Genomic DNA, 19,737 nt, shown 5'->3' with positions numbered 1-19,737 from the left:
TACTCCAGGTGAGCTCTCACCAAGTCCCTGTCCAATTACAGTCAGACTTCCTCACCCCTGTACTCCAGGTGAGCTCTCACCAAGTCCCTGTCCAATTACAGTCAGACATCCTCACCCCTGTACTCCAGGTGAGCTCTCACCAAGTCCCTGTACAATTACAGTCAGACTTCCTCACCCCTGTACTCCAGGTGAGCTCTCACCATGTCCCTGTCCAATTACAGTCAGACTTCCTCACCCCTGTGCTCCAGGTGAGCTCTCACCAAGTCCCTGTCCAATTACAGTCAGACTTCCTCACCCCTGTACTCCAGGTGAGCTCTCACCAAGTCCCTGTCCAATTACAGTCAGACTTCCTCACCCCTGTGCTCCAGGTGAGCTCTCACCAAGTCCCTGTCCAATTACAGTCAGACTTCCTCACCCCTGTACTCCAGGTGAGCTCTCACCAAGTCCCTGTACAATGACAGTCAGACTTCCTCACCCCTGTACTCCAGGTGAGCTCTCACCAAGTCCCTGTCCAATTACAGTCAGACATCCTCACCCCTGTACTCCAGGTGAGCTCTCACCAAGTCCCTGTACAATTACAGTCAGACTTCCTCACCCCTGTACTCCAGGTGAGCTCTCACCATGTCCCTGTACAATTACAGTCAGACTTCCTCACCCCTGTACTCCAGGTGAGCTCTCACCATGTCCCTGTACAATTACAGTCAGACTTCCTCACCCCTGTACTCCAGGTGAGCTCTCACCAAGTCCCTGTACAATTACAGTCAGACTTCCTCACCCCTGTCCTCCACCCCCCGCACTCCTGACAATAAAATGATTCTCTGACCCATGATTCCCAGTCCCTGGAAGCGCCCTCTCCGTCAATCTCTTTGGTTGTCAGGGTAACAGGGGACGGGCCTGGGCCTCACTGTCACTCACCGAGCGGCTGCCGGGGAGGCGAGGGCGGGGTCACCGCCCGCCTGTCAGTCAGTCAACCAACCAATCAGCTGCCGTGGTGATGGAGTGGGCGTGGCTGTCACTCACCGTCCGGTTTTCAGGGGCGGGGCTGCGTTTGACGCAGGCGCGCTGACGCTTTTGCAGACTCACGGTGGAGGGCTCTTGTTGGGAGAGCGCGGCCGGTGGAGCATCTGTCCGAGAGTCGCCAATGTGGCGGTGGTGGAGGAAGAGGCAGAGTGCGGGCGGCGCAGAGGAGAAGGATGAGCGGCAGGCGGAGGGCGGCCAAGAGGAGGAGGAGGAGGAGGAGGAGGAGCGGGGGTTGAAGGGCCCGGGGGTGGTGGAAGCAGAAGAGCGGGCCGGGCGGCCTGAGAGTCCACCTTCGCCATTGTCTGCGGCCCCAGCAGACGGTGGGTGTGGGAAGGGAATATTAATACTGTCTGGAATGGAGCGGAGGAGTACTCACAACGTGAGTAATGAAGCCCGGGATTATTAATACTGTCTAGAATGGAGCTGAGGAGTACTAACAGCGTGAGTAATGAAGCGTGGGACTATTAATACTGTCTGGAATGTAGCGGCGGAGTATTAATAGTCTGAGTAATGAAACCCGGGATTATTAATACTGTCAGGAATGGAGTGGAGGAGCATTAATAGTCTGAGTAATGAACCCCGGGAATATTAATACTGTCAGGAATGAAGCGGATGAGCATTGTGTAAACTCCTATCTGTATATTCAGACCATGAAACATTCAGTTTAAACTCCTATCTGTATATTCAGACCATGAAACATTCAGTTTAAACTCCTATCTGTATATTCAGACCATGAAACATTCAGTGTAAACTCCTATCGATATATTCAGATCATGAAACATTCAGTTTAAACTCCTATCTGTATATTCAGACCATGAAACATTCAGTTTAAACTCCTATCTGTATATTCAGACCATGAAACATTCAGTGTAAACTCCTATCGATATATTCAGACCATGAAACATTCAGTGTAAACTCCTATCGATATATTCAGACCATGAAACATTCAGTGTAAACTCCTATCGAAATATTCAGACCATGAAACATTCAGTGTAAACTCCTATCGATATATTCAGACCATGAAACATTCAGTTTAAACTCCTATCTGTATATTCAGACCATGAAACATTCAGTTTAAACTCCTATCGATATATTCAGACCATGAAACATTCAGTGTAAACTCCTATCGATATATTCAGACCATGAAACATTCAGTGTAAACTCCTATCGATTGTTTCATGGACTGAATATATCGATAGGAGTTTGCACTGAATGTTTCATGGTCTGAATATATTCAGTGTAAACTCCTATCGATATATTCAGACAATGAAACATTCAGTGTAAACTATCGATATATTCAGACCATGAAACTTTCAGTGTAAACTCCTCTCTATATATTTGGCATACCAGGAGTTGGGACATCTGGATACGATAAAAATTTTAAAGAGTTTGTATTATCAGAAAAATGAGATTATAATCCAGCAGTAGGTTGTGTAGATATGTATAATTCATAAGACTTCCTGTTGCCATGGTTTAATAATACTTTTCTAAAACAAACAACTCCTGTTTGAATACTATTTTAACTGAGAAAATTATTCTACGATTTATTCAGTCCTCCCAGCACTGCTGGTATTATAGTGAACATTCACACATGTCCGCCTCCCATTCTGGCCTGTTTCAAAAACAGCGAGAACACATTCCAGTTCATCTGTCACAGTTTGAACAAGGCCATCGAGATGCTCTAGTAACGAATTAAAAGTCTTATTTCTAACGCTCATTTGCCCTACGTGTCACACTTAATGCTTCACTCGTCTCCTGTCACATTCACTTCCTGTTACACATCAGAATACACAATTCAGGTATTAAAATTGGAGTGTAACCTCTCGCCCACTGTCAGTGGGGTGTGGGTGTGGGGCCGGGTCAGTGAGGTGTGGGGCCGGGTCGGTGGGGTGTGGGTGCGGGGCCGGGTCAGTGGGGTGTCGGTGTCAGTTTGACTTTGTGGGATGGACAAACAACAACACGTGAACTGTACAGGGTCGGTGAGAAGGCAATCTCCAGATTACAAAGCCTCACTACAAAGAAAAGATGCTTTGAAGTTTGAAACTCGATAAACACGAGGGATAGAAGGATATGTTGATCAGGTTTGATGAAGTGTGGTTGGAGGAGGCTCAAGTGAAGCATCAACACCTGCCTCGACCAGTTGATCCGAATGGCCTATTTCTGTGCTGTCCACCTGTGTGATTCTATGTAATAAAGGGAAGTGACGAGGCTGCATTTTATGAATCAGTTTTGCAAAAAGGGAATTTTGGAATCTTTTCTCTAATTCTGTATCTTGGAACAAGCGAACTCCTCCGGTGAAAATGGGAGATTCCAGTATCCCAGCCAGAGCGTGGAATGTTATGGAAAAGTTGACTGAGTTTAACTTGTTCGTTAAGATTAAACCACAAATGAGACTTTTGTATTACAGAGGAGAGGGCTTGATCAATGAGAGGCGCCCAGATAGACAAGTGGGTGAATCGTTAGACACGTGTATCCCGACTGCCAGCCTTCCTTTCCTCTCAATCTTTTGTCGCCTTCAGAATTTCTGCCCATCTTTCTCACAACTTCATGTTTGAATCTCTCCAATCGGGTTTCCCCTCCTGTTACAGCACTGAAGTGGAAATACTCAATGTCACAAATAACACCTTCTGTGAACATGGTAAACTATCCCTCCTCATTCTTCACCACCTCTGCAGCCTTTGACACGGTCGATCACTTTATCCTCCTCCAAAGCCTCTCCTCCGTTGTCCAGCTCAGTGGGACTGCCTTCACTTGGTTCCACTTTTACCTGTCCAGTCGTATCAGGAGAATCATCACCAATAGCTTCTCTTCCCACCCCCACACTGTTACCTCTGGAATCCCCCCGTGGATCTAACCTCACCCCCTCCTATTTCTCATCTATATACTGCCCCTTGGAGACATTATCCGAATCAGCTTTCACAGGTATACAGAGAACACTCCGCTCTACCACTCCACCACCTCTCTCGACCCCTCTACTCCCTCTGCTCTGTTACGCTGCCAGTCCGAGATCCAGTCTTAGACGAGTTCAATAACTTCTCCAATTAAACATTGGGAAGACTGAAGACACCATCTTCAGCCCCCGCCACGAATTCTGTTCGAAACACAAACACAAGAGGAGAATTCAGATTGTAAAACAGCAGTCAAATCTATCTCATATATTCATGGTGTTTTCTGAGATTGTGAAACCCTTAATGAGATTCCAAATATGAATGATGTGCATCACCTAACGCTTTAAAGTTACACGATTCATAACATTATACATCAGTATTAATATTAGAACAGTGGTAAATCTCCTCACCTCCTGCACTGCTCATTAGTGTTAATATTAGAACAGTGGTAAATCTCCTCACCTCCTACAGTGCTCATTAGTGTTAATATTAGAACAGTGGTAAATCTCCCCACCTCCTACAGTGCTCCTTAGTGTTAATATTAGAACAGTGGTAAATCTCCCCACCTCCTACAGTGCTCCTTCGTGTTAATATTAGAACAGTGGTAAATCTCCTCACTTCCTGCAGTGCTCAATTGTCATGTGCTGACAACATGAGTGATGTGGTAAATATATTCTAATAGAAGCACCAACCAGGACACATCTCCATTAACACACGGACAATATCGCTGCCCACAGTGACCAGAGGAATTAAACCCAGCTATATATTATATATGTGGATAGATATCAAATTCATAAAGTACGAGGATTTACTATCAATACTGAACAAATCAAAAATATTAAACACTTCTGTGAATAAAATAATACAATAGCGCCAGAATGTAAAACCGAGTGAAGGGCCATTTAATTCATCAATGATGATGCTGCTCCATATTTCCTTTCAGATTATTCACTACCTCAGCTATAAGGCTGGTTCTGCTGGCACTGTGTGAGCAAATCTTACCAATGGGCGCTCCCGGTGCAGAGTCTCGACCGACGGGAACTGGGTTGTGGAGATCAGCAGGACTCACTGGATTTCACTGGGCAGCTGTCTGTGTCCCACCTGATGTAGAGCGTTGATCATAACAATCGAGATACGCTCGATCCCAGAACTAACGGCTGTTGTACTGATGGGGGAGGAGGGACTTGGTTTCATGTTTAACAAGGGAACGCGCTCCTGCTCATTTTAATATTTCTGTCTAACCCTCCTGTTAATATTATATTTATTACAGAGCATCTGAATCTAGGAACGTTTGTCACCACCATGGCTGAAAGTCCAAACAGGGGAAAAGATCCAACATCTTCAACAAGAATGCAAATGGACACAGGTAGGTTCAGAAAATTCATCAAAATATAATTTCTGTCCTGACAAGGGGTCCAGATCACGAGCAGGAACCTGCAGCTCACACAAGAAGAGGTAACATCACAGATACTGTGTAGATAGAGGGAAGTGAGTGACCATCTAGAGGGACAGTGCAGTCACAGGTGGAGGGATCTTGTGATTACTGGAACTGTCCAATTGGTACCTGGTGTTGGGGACTGTAAGTTGGATAGAGACAGTGGCTGAGAGGATTGTCTTCCTGAGTAAGTGTGAGAACGGGGAGCTGGGGGACACCCCGAGTGGGGTGGGGGTAAGAGGCAAGAGGCAGGCGGGGCACAGGAATAGGAGAGTGATAGTGGTGGGAGATTCTATAGTCAGGGGAATATACAGACTCTTCTGCAGCCCTGAGCAGGTCCCAAATAGTAAGTTACCGCCCTGGTGCCAGAAAGAAGAACATCCTGGAACAGGTGGGACCATCTCTGAAGGAAAGGAGAGCAGTGGATAGTCATGGTCGGAACCAATTACACGGATAGAAATACGTTTATAGAGGGAATATTAGGACTGAGGCTCTAGATATAAGATAAGACCTCCAGGTGGTGATCTCCGGATTGTTTTACACTCGGCCACTTAAGGAGGGAAACATGAGGCAGGTCAATGTGTGGTTCTTGGGCTGGAGCAGGAGGGAAGGATTCACGGTCTTGGGGAGTAGAGTGAGTTAAGTCTCCTCCCTGACTTCATTTCACCGCATTCGTTGTGGGTCCAGTGGCTTCTCCACTTTGGCTATTCTTCTCAGATGCAAATCCTTCACTAATTATCTCTAACTCTGGTCCCACATCCTCCTCTAAATGGACTGTTGGAGCAGAAATAGAAGATTTAAGAAATAATGAAAAGATATTAGCAGAATAAAGGAAGGGGACTTAGAAGTAATGAGAGATAAGCTTATTGATGTCAGGGAAAAAACGAATACTGTTTAAAATTCCCCATAAATCAGAGTTCGTTTTAAATGTTGTGTCTGTGAATGTACAAATCATTCCAAACACATTTGGAAAGTCAGAAGCATAAGAGATATGGTCCAGGAGATATGAGACCATATGGTTTATGTTTACACGGGACTCAGAGCAAAATCTTCCTGGTTATAACATTTTGAGGGGAGATTAATGAAGATTCTAACACTGGTGTTAGTGGGAATGTGGGTGTACTGGAGGAGGATGTGGGACCAGAGTTAGAGATAACTAGTGAAGGATTTGCATCTGAGAAGAATAGCCAAAGTGGAGCAGCCGCTGGACCCACAACGAATGCGGTGAAATGAAGTCAGGGAGGAGACTTTGCATATAAAAACTGTGCTGATAGATTAGAAAGAGACAAAGTAGTGTATCTGTTCAAGAGGGAGACAAGGTAAACCGGGTAACTGGAGATCAATTAGTGTACGTCAGTGGTGGGCAAACTCCTCGAATCTATAATTCCAGATCGAATTAGAGATACAGGGGATGATCGGGAGGCTGGAACGGATTCACTATAGACAAGTCGTGTTTCACATATTTAAACACCGTTTTTTTAAGAATTGACTGTACGGAACGATGGAATGTAGCACATGCGGTGTATATGGGTTTTCAGAAGGTGTTTGATAATGTGCCTCGCAGGAGGCTTCAGCTGTTTGGTTTAAGAGGAAATGTCGCCGCCCGGATAGAAAGTCGATAATGTGTTTAGTTTTCTCCATTTTTGTTCACAGATCCGAACACTGCAATCACTGAGCTCCTGACAAAGTGCGACGATTACCAGCTGTTCCAGTTGACGAAATTCTACCGGGACAGACTGGAACAGGCGATTGAAGAGGGAGTGGAGGGCGTCAACTTCGTATTAACGTATGAGAAACATTTCAGTGGACAAGAGTATCACGTAAGTGGGATGGACACAGAATGAGTTTGGATTATTTAAACATAACATAACAGAACTGACAGAATATCACATCTTCGAATCATAGAATGTTACAGAACAGAAACAGGCCAAACAGAGGAGAAATGGATGAAATTACAAATATTCTGAATCTGAACCAATGATTGGATGAGATAGAAATACCCAGCGGAATGGTCAGTATCTGTACAGAGAAAGGACAGGGTAACATCAACTTGCATTTATATCGTGCCTTTAACATAGTAAAACATCCCAAGGCGCTTCATAGGAGCAATTATCAAATAAATTTTGACTCCGAGCCACGTGAACAGTTATTAGGAGAGCTCGGTCAAAGAGGTAGGTTATAAGGAGTTTCTTTGAAGGAAAGGAGCGTGAGGTGGAGAGGTTTAGGGAGGGAATTCGAGGTTAGGGCCTAGGCAGCTGACTCACAGCTGCCAATGGTGGAGCGATTTCCATCGGGGATGCGCAATAGGCAAAACTTGGAGGAGTGCAGAGATGTCGGAGGGTTGTCGGGCTGGAGGAGGTTACAGAGACAGGGAGGAGCGAATGATGAGGGATTTGAAAACATCGATGAGTATTTTAAAATAGAGGTGTTCCCGGACCGGGAGCTAATGTAGGTCAGCGAGCACAGTGGGTGATGGGACTTGGTGTAGTTAGGATACAGGCAACAGCGTTTTGGGTGAGCTCAATTTTATGGATGGTGGAAGATGGAGTGCCGGCCAGGAGACCATTGGAATAGTGGAGTCTGTAGGTGAAAAGGGATGGATTTGGTCTTTCCAATATTTAATTGGAGGAAATTTCCTCCGGACTCAACTATTCCAATGCTTTCCTGGCTGGCTTCCCGTCCTCTGCCTTCGGTAAACTTCAGCTCATCCCAAACGCTGCTGCCTGTACCCTGTCCCTCCTCCATCCCACTCACCTCTCACTCCTGTGCTCACTCACCTGCTGCCTCACAGTTTTCGAATGCCGTCCTGTTTAAGCCACACCATGGCCTCGTCCCACCCAAACTCTGACTTCCTCCAGCCTTACAGCCCTCCTGCCCCCTAGAATTCTCTATTGCTCTGGCTCTGACATCTTGTGCATCTCATCATCACCCAAGCAGTAGTGGTCCAGTGTTGGGACGTCTTTCTACATTAAAGGCATTATATAAATATACATTGTTACTGATGACAGTCTTGGCTGCACGAGCCCCATTGCTGGATATGTGCTCCCGGTTACCGAGGTTTCATACCGGCAGTGGATGTGCAGAAAACTGGGTGTCAGACATTTAATTACTTACAGAAAAGTGACGGATATTTAGCACCGTTATTATTATTGGTCGGCTGTCCTCACTGGTAAATCAGGAGTGGTAATTTCTCAGACAGTTTTCCAGCTGATTTCCTCACTTTAGAATCGTCCCTTCCCTGTCACTTCAGCTCTGATTCGCTGCTGTTTTATTTTTAGACAAATCAATAATTTGTGAGAGTAGGAGGTAAGTGCGAGTAACAGGAGTATCATATTGTCAATCAGTAATCTGATGTCATGTTGGACACTGAAGGACAGAGAAAACAAGTCCCATTAAAACTATTGCAGGTTCTCAGTGATTCCTCACTCTCTGAGAACAATATTTCTCATTTACATTATAGTTTCATCACATTTCATTCCCATAATGACTGAATCAAGGTGTTAACAGAATATTCTGCCCATGTTCAGAATTGATCAATACCCGGCCCTGTGATTACTTTCTGTGTTCTTTATAAACTGGGAGATCCCATCACGGAGCAGCTCCGCTCCTTTTCATTCTCAGTCTTTGTCTTTCACTCCACTCAATATAAACTGTGAGATCCCATCACGGAGCAGCTCCGCTCCTTCTCATTCTCAGTCTTTGTCTTTCACTCCACTCCTCAATATAAACTGTGAGATCCCATCACGGAGCAGCTCCTTTCCTTCTCATTCTCAGTCTTTGTCTTTCACTCCACTCCACTCAATATAAACTGGGAGATCCCATCACGGAGCAGCTCCTTTCCTTCTCATTCTCAGTCTTTGTCTTTCACTCCACTCCTCAATATGTTCATTATTATTCTTTACAGAAAGTCACTGAGCTCGCGGAGAAGGGAAACAGGGCAGACAGTTCCAAACTTCTCCTCAATCTGGTGATGGAGAAAGGCTCCCGGGCCCGAAGGGTGATGTGGGAATCCTTTGTGAAAATGCACAGAATACCAAAGTTGGTCAAAATACTGAAAGAGATTCAGGAACTTGGTACGTTAAAATCACACACTGAATTCAATTTCAGATTGAAACAATGCAGAATTTACTATAATATTACACAGATCAGATTTTACGAAAGCTCATTGATTTAAACAGGTCCTGATCCATTTGATTATATGAACATCGGACGAGGTTTATCTGAAATACCCAGTCACCTGAAAGGTAAGTGATGAAATGGAGATTTCAAACCGTTTATTTCACTTCTGAGAATCAGAATGTTTGATTGTAGCCGTTTATTGAGAGATTGTCAGAATCTGGGAATCAAGTTCAAAGGGTGGAGGAAACAGAATAAAGTTAGATTTTGATTTGCGAATAATCTTTGAATCGTCTGCGCGATCCATTCCTATTCGCAGTTCTCAATTATTTGTAAATTTGCAGATGTTTTATTACTCCAGTTAATCCAGGCTTAAAAGTTGTGAAAAAGCGTTCATACCTGGCAGGATCCTGATACACTGTGAATACCCATACACACCTGGTATGATCCTGTTACACTGTGAATCCCCATACACACCTGCCAGGATCCTGATACACTGTGAATCCCCATACACACCTGCCAGGATCCTGATACACTGTGAATCCCCATACCCACCTGCCAGGATCCTGATACACTGTGAATCCCCATACACACCTGCCAGGATCCTGATACACTGTGAATCCCCATACCCACCTGCCAGGATCCTGATACACTGTGAATCCCCATACACACCTGGCAGTATCCTGATACACTCTGAATGCCCATACACACCTGCCAGGATCCTGATACACTGTGAATCCCCATACACACCTGCCAGGATCCTGATACACTGTGAATCCCCATACACACCTGCCAGGATCCTGATACACTGTGAATCCCCACACACACCTGGCAGGATCCTGATACACTGTGAATCCCCACACACACCTGGCAGGATCCTGATACACTGTGAATCCCCATACACACCTGGCAGGATCCTGATACACTGTGAATCCCTATACACACCTGGCAGGATCCTGATACACTGTGAATCCCCATTACCACCTGACAGGATCCGGATACACTGTCAATCCCCATACACGTCTGGCAAGTTCCTGACACACTGTGAATCCTCATACTTACCTGGCAGGAACCTTTGTGCACTGTGAATCCCACACACTATGCGTATGCACCGCACAGATGCTCTGGGCTCAAATTTAATGAGCAGTGCCTTGAGCCAGATGTTAAGGGTTACCAGGCGCCAGCCCCATCCACCCCCCCCCCCCCCCACCCCCAGAAATCTGCCCACCATCAACTAGAGGGAAAGAGTTGGATAAATGCAAAATATTAAAATATTATCATTTCACAGCACAGAATGAGACGTCCAAGTGCTCGATCTCATCTCAGAAGATGTTAACACAATGGATCATTAATCCGTGGAGGGAAAGACAATATTCAGGGTAATTCGGAAGTTATGGGTTAACTTCCGAATGGCAGAGAAAGTGAGAACCTTATTCTGCTCAAAGAATAGTCGTTTAACTCAGGGGTCTTTTTAGACCCAATGCAATGAATAATGGAAACAGATTTGTAATTTCCCAAACCTGCATTATAAGAAATTCAGACCAAAATGAAATAACGGAGTATAATTATTCGGAGAACAGTTGAAATGAACTGTGAATGTTTTCTGCTCCACCATCACACTGAGTGATGTGGGCAGTAATTCTAATTCTAATATGAATGGACTGTTTGAAAAACACATTCAATGTAGGTGTAAAACTGCTAAAAAATTGTTCACAATTTCTGAAACACAATATAACAGGAGAATGATTAGAGACAGCAAAAGGCCATTTGGCCCAAATAAGCATGTCCCTAAGAGAGATGACACCAACTACCCCTCCTCACAGTGTATCCACAGAAACACGTACAACTTTTCTCTTGACCCCACTTACACTGCCCTTTTAGTATCCTTCCCAAGTTTCTCTGGCCCTTTGTGTGAGAAAACTACCCTGACTTCCCTTCTCCGTTATTAATTATTTTGTTGTTTGTGAGCCTGTTTCCTGTTTCCATTCAGTATATTCAAGACTGTGATCGATAGATTTTTGGACACGAAGGGAATCAGTGGATAAGGGAATTGGGCGGGAAAGTGGATTTGAGGTAGATCAGCCATGATCTGATTGAATGGCGGAGCAGGCTCGAGGGACCGTATGGCCCACTCCTCCTTCTATTTCTTATGTTCTTTTGTACTTACGAATGTTGGGAATTCCATTAAAACATTTCAATTCAGAAGTTTCTTGCCCAAACAAAATACATCAAACACTCTCACCATTCCTTCAAACTAAACTCCTAATACCTTAATTCATCTTTCTGATTCCCCTCTGTAACTTCAGAATGGCAGTAACCTTTACCTGTGATCAGGTGACGATAGAAATGCACGTAATATCCCAGATAACCCAACCGAGTCTAAAAACAACAGCAACTTAACTCCTGTCCATTCAATCTTTCGCTCTCCCAGTGCACACAATACCCCAGATAACCTGCCCGAGGTCTGATACAATAACAGTGGAAATTCTGTCCATTCACGGTCTGTCCCTCTCCCAGTGCACACAATACCCCAGGTAACCTGCCCGAGGTCTGATACAATAACAGTGGAACTTCTGTCCATTCACAGTCTGTCCCTCTCCCAGTGCCCACAATATCCCAGATAACATGCCCGAGGTCTGATACAATAACAGTGGGACTTCTGTCCATTCACAGTCTGTCCCTCTCCCAGTGCCCACAATATCCCAGATAACCTGCCCGAGGTCTGATACAATAACAGTGGAACTTCTGTCCATTCACAGTCTGTCCCTCTCCCAGTGCCCACAATATCCCAGATATCCTGCCCGAGGTCTGATACAATAACAGTGGAAATTCTGTCCATTCACGGTCTGTCCCTCTCCCAGTGCACACAATACCCCAGGTAACCTGCCCGAGGTCTGATACAATAACAGTGGAACTTCTGTCCATTCACAGTCTGTCCCTCTCCCAGTGCCCACAATATCCCAGATAACATGCCCGAGGTCTGATACAATAACAGTGGGACTTCTGTCCATTCACAGTCTGTCCCTCTCCCAGTGCCCACAATATCCCAGATAACCTGCCCGAGGTCTGATACAATAACAGTGGAACTTCTGTCCATTCACAGTCTGTCCCTCTCCCAGTGCCCACAATATCCCAGATATCCTGCCCGAGGTCTGATACAATAACAGTGGAACTTCTGTCCATTCACAGTCTGTCCCTCTCCCAGTGCCCACAATATCCCAGATAACCTGCCCGAGGTCTGATACAATAACAGTGGGACTTCTGTCCATTCACAGTCTGTCCCTCTCCCAGTGCCCACAATATCCCAGATAACCTGCCCGAGGTCTGATACAATAACAGTGGAACTTCTGTCCATTCACAGTCCGTCCCTCACCCAGTGCCCGCAATATCCCAGATAACCTGCCCGAGGTCTGATACAATAACAGTGGAACTTCTGTCCATTCACAGTCTGTCCCTCTCCCAGTGCCCACAATATCACAGATAAACTGGCCGAGGTCTGATACAATAACAGTGGAACATCTGTCCATTCACAGTCTGTCCCTCTCCCAGTGCCCGCAATAACACAGAAAATCTGCACGAGGTCTGATACAATAACAGTGGAACTTCTGTCCATTCACAGTCTGTCTCTCTCCCAGTGCCCACAATATCCCAGATAACCTGCCCGAGGTCTGATACAATAACAGTGGAACTTCTGTCAACTCACAGTCAATCCCTCTCCCAATGCACACAATAACATATTTCCCATTTCCGCAGAAGGTTAGCACCTCTGATGGTTTCATAGGATAATACACTAGAACCTCCAGTTTCGTATAACCAGAATCACATTTGGATTTTAATGAGATGTCCATGGTTCAGGCCAGGGCTGATAGTATTAATCATCAGAGGGAAAATATCACTTTCACAGAAATCTCCATGTTCAGTAAATATTAGAATCATGTGAGGATTTGAAACTTCTCTCCGCCATCATTCACTTTCAAGCGAGTTTTTCAGTAACTCAGTTTAATTTCCTGCTCGCAACTCTATTGAAGCTGGGAATTCAATCTCAGAACATTTACTGAATAGTAAAGTGATATTGAGAATTTGGTTTTATGCCTATACAACTCACATTAAGAATCACTTTCTGTCTGTTCTAATTGAAGATGTTCAACAGAAACACAAGGAAACACTCCGGGTCCAAACTGAAACACTGAGAGTGAACACGATCTTAATAAAGGAGAAGGTTAAGATTTTCCAGCTGGTCACTCTATACACTGAACTAACGGTCATTTCTACTGTTCGAGATCGGACACTTGTAGAACATGAACTGCTGGCAAGAGGCCGAGAGCATGAAGAGTGGAGAGAGAAACATCTCCGGAGAGAACTGGAAAAAATCCGAACTGATCAATTGTTCCAGAGCAGCTTTTCCAAGAGAAAATCCAAATCTGGAAGTTCAGCAGCAGTGAGTGGAGTCGCGGGGATTGGAAAAACAACAATGGTACAAAAGATTGTTTATGACTGGGCCACTGGGAAAATATACCCATACTTTCAATTTGTTTTCAGTTTTAAATTCCGGGATTTGAACGCTATTAACTGTGGAATAAACCTGAGGAACCTGATACTAGATTTGTTTCCTTACTTTGGGAATATTCTGGGAGAGCTCTGGAAGAACCCAGAGGGATTACTGTTTATATTCGATGGTTTAGATGAATTCAAGGACAGTATCGATTTTGCTGACAATCGGAGAAATACAGAGGCTGATTACATCTGCACAGATCCTGAAGACCAGTGTGAAGTGTCTGAAATTGTGTACAGTTTAATACAGCACAAGCTGCTCCCAGGATGTTCAGTGCTATTGACCAGCCGCCCCACTGCATTACATTTATTGGAAAAGGCTGAGATCAGTGTTTGGGCTGAAATCATGGGATTTGATGGTGAGGAACGGAAGGAATATTTCAACAATTTTTTTGAAGATCAGGCGGTGGCAGCAGCTGTTTTCAAACATGTGGAGGAGAACGAGATCCTGTACACCATGTGTTACAACCCTTCCTACTGCTGGATCCTCTGTCTGTCACTGGGTCCCTTCTTCACACAAAGAGACAGGAAACAGCAGCGAGTTCCCAAGACCATCACCCAACTATATTCCTACTATATTTACAACATTCTGAAAAACCATGGCCGAGAGATTGAATCCCCCCGTGATGTGTTACTGAAGGCCGGTGAGATGGCCTTCACTGGAGTCTCCGAGAAGAAGATTGTGTTTAGAAATGGAGATTTGATCAAGTCCAATCTGCAACCTTCCCAGTTCCTGTCTGGGTTCATGATGGAACTTTTGGAGAGAGATGATTCTGCCCAGAGTGTGGTTTACACATTCCCGCACCTCACCATCCAAGAGTTTGTGGCCGCACTCGCACAATTCCTGACTCCAGATCCAGGGGACATCCGGAAACTCCTCAGTGAAGCCCACAGCAAGGAAGATGGGCGATTTGAGATATTTCTCCGTTTTGTTGTCGGTCTCTCCTCCTCACAGTCAGCTCGGCCCCTGGAGGAGTTTCTGGGTCCATTTCTTCATCAAACGATCTGCGGAGTGATTGACTGGGTGAAGGAGAAGGTTGAAGGACAGATTGGAAAGACAGAGCGTGAAACTGGGAAAAGGAACCTCCTGAACACATTCCACTACCTGTTTGAGTCTCAGAATCAAACACTGGCTCGGGTCACAGTGGGATCTGTGGAAACACTAACATTTCATGGATTGGGACTGACCCCGATTGACTGTGCGGTCCTGTCTCATGTCATTGGACTCTGTGATACAATAAAACACCTCAATCTGGGGAGCTGCTCCATTCGGTGTGAAGGACTCCAGCGGCTGAGATCCGTACTGCACAAATGCCAGGTGTTGAGGTGAATGATTATTTGTCTCTAACTGTCAGGCCAATTGTAGAACAGTCACGGATTGTATTGCTGATCCGAAATGAAGGGAAACAAGCAGTTCAGTTAAACCAGAGAGAAACAGATTCAACACAAATATGACAAATGATAAGAGGATCGGTTAGTAATTCCCTCAGGACTGGAGAATCTAAAATGGATCCTTGTGAACAATTCGGGATTTCACAATTTTTATCCGATCAGTAAATACAGGTCACTGAAAGAGTCTGATAATTTAATTGTAATAAATGATATTTATTGTTGTTTTTCTCACTGACTGAGATGCTTCCATTGAAGAGGCTCCTTCTCACTGTTACTTACAAGTAGATCGACACTAATTGCAGCAGTCTGTGTGTCGGAGCATCCCACCCTCTTACCGAGGTGTGGGGGCAAGTGACAGTCACCGGACTGTCAACGTGTGTTGGAGAGGGAAGCAGAAACACCAAACATTCAGTAACAAACAGCAAAACACAGCTTTCGGGCAGTCAACCGCCAGTGGGCGAGCTGAGCTTTCCCCGCAGGACGACGGTCCGTTATCTTAACTCATCAATGACACAGCCCTTCACACTCTCCAATACATCCATCATCTCTTTACCCAGCTGGCAGCACTCGTGCCTCTGAGTCAGAAGGTCGTGGATTCAGGCCCCTCGCTCATTAATCCAGGCCGACACTTCAGTGAGATTTGGGAACTAAAATCTGCCTTTGAAAAGGTTCCAATCTAACGGGTTGTGGGGTATTAGGCCAGGAGTACAGACACACACCGGCCAGCGGTGGGGCCTCACACACAGCGGGAGGCTCCTGGGTTAACCAGGGGGCAGTGAACCCGGGAATTTCCCATAATCTGCCCCCTGTGTGTGAGGCCCCGCTCGGGGAGGGAACTTCAGAAAAATCCCCATAAACTGTCGGGAACGTTGCGCCTGAAATAAATGTGGAGAGAATTTAATGGGAATAAAGTGAGAGACTCCCCTCCCCGATAAACGAGAAGTACAGGGACATTTAAAACTAGTAACAGGACAGAATAAACTCTCCTTGTTACATAAAATCCTGGGGGATGGATTTTACAGCAGCCTTTAGTGCCGTTTCACAATATAACTCACCCCGAGGTATGAAACAGATTAATATAATACTGCATAAAGTACAGGTAATCACCACTTTATCATTTAATTCAGGAAAATTGCCCCATTCCCATAAAATCTGGGATTTAAGAATCAGCAGAAATGAGACAATTTCCCCAAACATGACGGGACCTCCAGGAGGGTGATTCTGATCATCAGGGAATGAGACCGGACTGAGGGACATTTGAAGGCTTCACACAGACAGCACTTTATTTAATAAATATATTTACTGACAGTCCCTGAATATATGGAGCGTCGGACAGAGTAAGATTCATTGTCCGCGACAGGGAAATCTAGTTATTAATTTCCTGAAGATACTACAGGAAACACTGAAAAATCAGAGAGAAATTGTGTCAGATCGGGGATTGGATTCAGTTTGTTTCTCACTCTCTGTATGTTTGTGTTTAGACTGGCAGGAAATCAACTGGAAGATTCAGGAGTGAAACTATTGTCTGCGGCTCTGAGGAACCCGGACTGTAAAATACAGACACTGGAGTAAGTATCAGACTGTGTGAGATTGTGTTTGTAATAACTGGATGTCTAACACTGTACATTAAGGTCAGTATAAGTAATAATAATACAAATAAATACTGGGAATTTACTCTGATTCCTGTTATCTCTGCTCGTCTCTCTCCTCACTCTGATCTCGAGGTTATGGTACAACGGTCTCACAACTTCTTGTGCCGATGATCTCTCCTCCGCTCTCAGTACAAACCGGTCACTGACGGTTCTGAACCTGGGTAATAATAAACTGGGAGATTCAGGAATGAAACTACTGTTTACGGCTCTGAGGAACCCGGACTGTAAAATACAGGAACTGCGGTAAGTATCAGATTGTGTGAGATTGTGTTTATAATAACTGGCTGTCTAACATTAAACATTATTATTAGTAAAATTAAGTGTTACTAATAATGTACATTATTATTATTATTATCAGTAATAGTGTTATTAATAAACACTGGGGAATTACCCTGATTGCTGTTAATTCTCTCTCTCTCATCCCCAGTCTGGATGATGTCGGTCTCACAGATTCTTGTACCGAGGATCTCGTCTCCGCTCTCAGTACAAACCGGTCACTGACGGATCTGAACCTGGGATCAAACTCCTTCACAGACCGATCTGTCCCCGCTCTCCGCTCCCTCATACTGACCCGCAGGAGTCTGGAGCGGATCTGGTGAGTATTAGTGTTAATGTTTAATGTAATAAATAAAATATCAGTGGGATTCAGTCCCTTTTATGGGTAATATTTCTCTGTAATTATTATTGAAATATTAACCCCAGTCTCCCTGTTATTGACACTGTTGTTCAATTTGTTTATTTCCTGTTTAATCTTTAATCTGTTTCAGGCTGTGGGAGAATCAGTTCAGTTCAAACGGAAAGAGACACCTGGAGTCACTGCGGGAATCCAGACCCGGACTGAGTGTGGGAGTGTGAACATTTCAATTTATAACCATTCCTGGTCCCATTATATGAACATTTCAATTTATAACCATTCCTGGTCTCATCATATGAACATTTCAATTTATAACCATTCCTGGTCCCATTATATGAACATTTCAATTTATAACCATTCCTGGTCTCATCATATGAACATTTCAATTTATAACCATTCATGGTCTCATTATATGAACATTTCAATTTATAACCATTCCTGGTCTCATCATATGAACATTTCAATTTATAACCATTCCTGGTCCCATTATATGAACATTTCAATTTATAACCATTCCTGGTCTCATCATATGAACATTTCAATTTATAACCATTCATGGTCTCATTATATGAACATTTCAATTTATAACCATTCCTGGTCCCATTATATGAACATTTCAATTTATAACCATTCCTGGTCTCATGATATGAACATTTTTGGCCGATTCTCTGTCCCTCCCCTTTAACCGGCCGCGCTCCAGGTTGAAATCCGAACGGCCCTTTAACGGTTTCCAGCTCGAGCTGAGCGAGCGTCGTCTCCCATTGTGACGTCAGAGGCCCAGTGACAGGGTCACGAGACTCAGTCACCCGGTCCCACAGCGCTGATTCTGCCGGATATCCGGGGCTGGATGGTCACCAATGGGGCACTGGGTCAATGTACAGACAGGAAGGGCCCAGGGTGGGGCTCAGTCTGGGCTGCAGTGGGACACTGGGTCAATGTACAGACAGGAAGGGCCCAGGGTGGGGCTCAGTCTGGGCTGCAGTGGGACACTGGGTCAATGTACAGACAGGAAGGGCCCAGGGTGGGGCTCAGTCTGGGCTGCAGTGGGACACTGGGTCAATGTACAGACAGGAAGGGCCCAGGGTGGGGCTCATTCTGGGCTGCAGTGGGATACTGGGTCAATGTACAGACAGGAAGGGCCCAGGGTGGAGCTCAGTCTGGGCTGCAGTGGGACACTGGGTCAATGTACAGACAGGAAGGGCCCAGGGTGGGGCTCAGTCTGGGCTGCAGTGGGACACTGGATCAATGTACAGACAGGAAGGGCCCAGGGTGGGGCTCAGTCTGGGCTGCAGTGGGACACTGGGTCAATGTACAGACAGGAAGGGCCCAGGGTGGGGCTCAGTCTGGGCTGCAGTGGGACACTGGGTCAATGTACAGACAGGAAGGGCCCAGGGTGGGGCTCAGTCTGGGCTGCAGTGGGGCACTGGGTCAATGTACAGACAGGAAGGGCCCAGGGTGGGGCTCAGTCTGGGCTGCAGTGGGACACTGGGTTAATGTACAGACAGGAAGGTCGCAGGGTGGGGCTCAGTCTGGGCTGCAGTGGGACACTGGGTCAATGTACAGACAGGAAGGGCCAAGGGTGGGGCTCAGTCTGGGATGCAGTGGAACACTGGGTCAATGCACAGACAGGAAGGGCCCAGGGTGGGGCTCAGTCTGGGCTGCAGTGGGACACTGGGTCAATGTACAGACAGGAAGGGCCAAGGGTGGGGCTCAGTCTGGGCTGCAGTGGGGCACTGGGTCAATGTAAAACAGGAAGGGCCCAGGGTCGGGCTCAGTCTGGGCTGCAGAGGGACACTGGGTCAATGTCCAGACAGGAAGCGCCCACGGTCGGGCTCAGTCTGAGCTGCAGTGGGGCACTGGGTCAATGTAAAACAGGAAGGGCCCAGGGTGGAGCTCAGTCTGGACTGCAGTGGGACACTGGATCAATGAACAGACCGGAAGGGCCCAGGGTGGGGATCAGTCTGGGCTGCAGTGGGACACTGGGTCAATGAACAGACAGGAAGTGCCCAGGGTGGGGCTCAGTCTGGGCTGCAGTGGGACACTGGGTCA

General features: G+C 45.7%; 1 protein-coding gene across 1 annotated transcript; it reads left to right on the top strand.

Moving 5' to 3' along the window:
* The first annotated feature begins 1,309 nt into the window (after nucleotides 1-1,309).
* Nucleotides 1,310-18,188, top strand: LOC137316363 (NACHT, LRR and PYD domains-containing protein 3-like). Its single transcript, XM_067980432.1, has 10 exons — nucleotides 1,310-1,399; nucleotides 5,179-5,274; nucleotides 6,997-7,163; nucleotides 9,248-9,416; nucleotides 9,522-9,587; nucleotides 13,599-15,336; nucleotides 16,884-16,970; nucleotides 17,127-17,297; nucleotides 17,482-17,649; nucleotides 17,822-18,188. Exons 2-10 carry the CDS (start codon nucleotides 5,211-5,213, stop codon nucleotides 17,907-17,909), a joined length of 2,718 nt encoding a protein of 905 aa, XP_067836533.1. The 5' UTR covers nucleotides 1,310-1,399; nucleotides 5,179-5,210; the 3' UTR covers nucleotides 17,910-18,188.
* Nucleotides 18,189-19,737: the final 1,549 nt, after the last annotated feature.

Source organism: Heptranchias perlo, unplaced genomic scaffold (assembly GCF_035084215.1).
Source record: "Heptranchias perlo isolate sHepPer1 unplaced genomic scaffold, sHepPer1.hap1 HAP1_SCAFFOLD_59, whole genome shotgun sequence".
Taxonomy (NCBI): Eukaryota; Metazoa; Chordata; class Chondrichthyes; order Hexanchiformes; family Hexanchidae; genus Heptranchias; species Heptranchias perlo.
The sequence above is the reverse complement of the archived record's forward strand: the minus strand, read 5'-3'. Positions and strand labels throughout refer to the sequence as shown.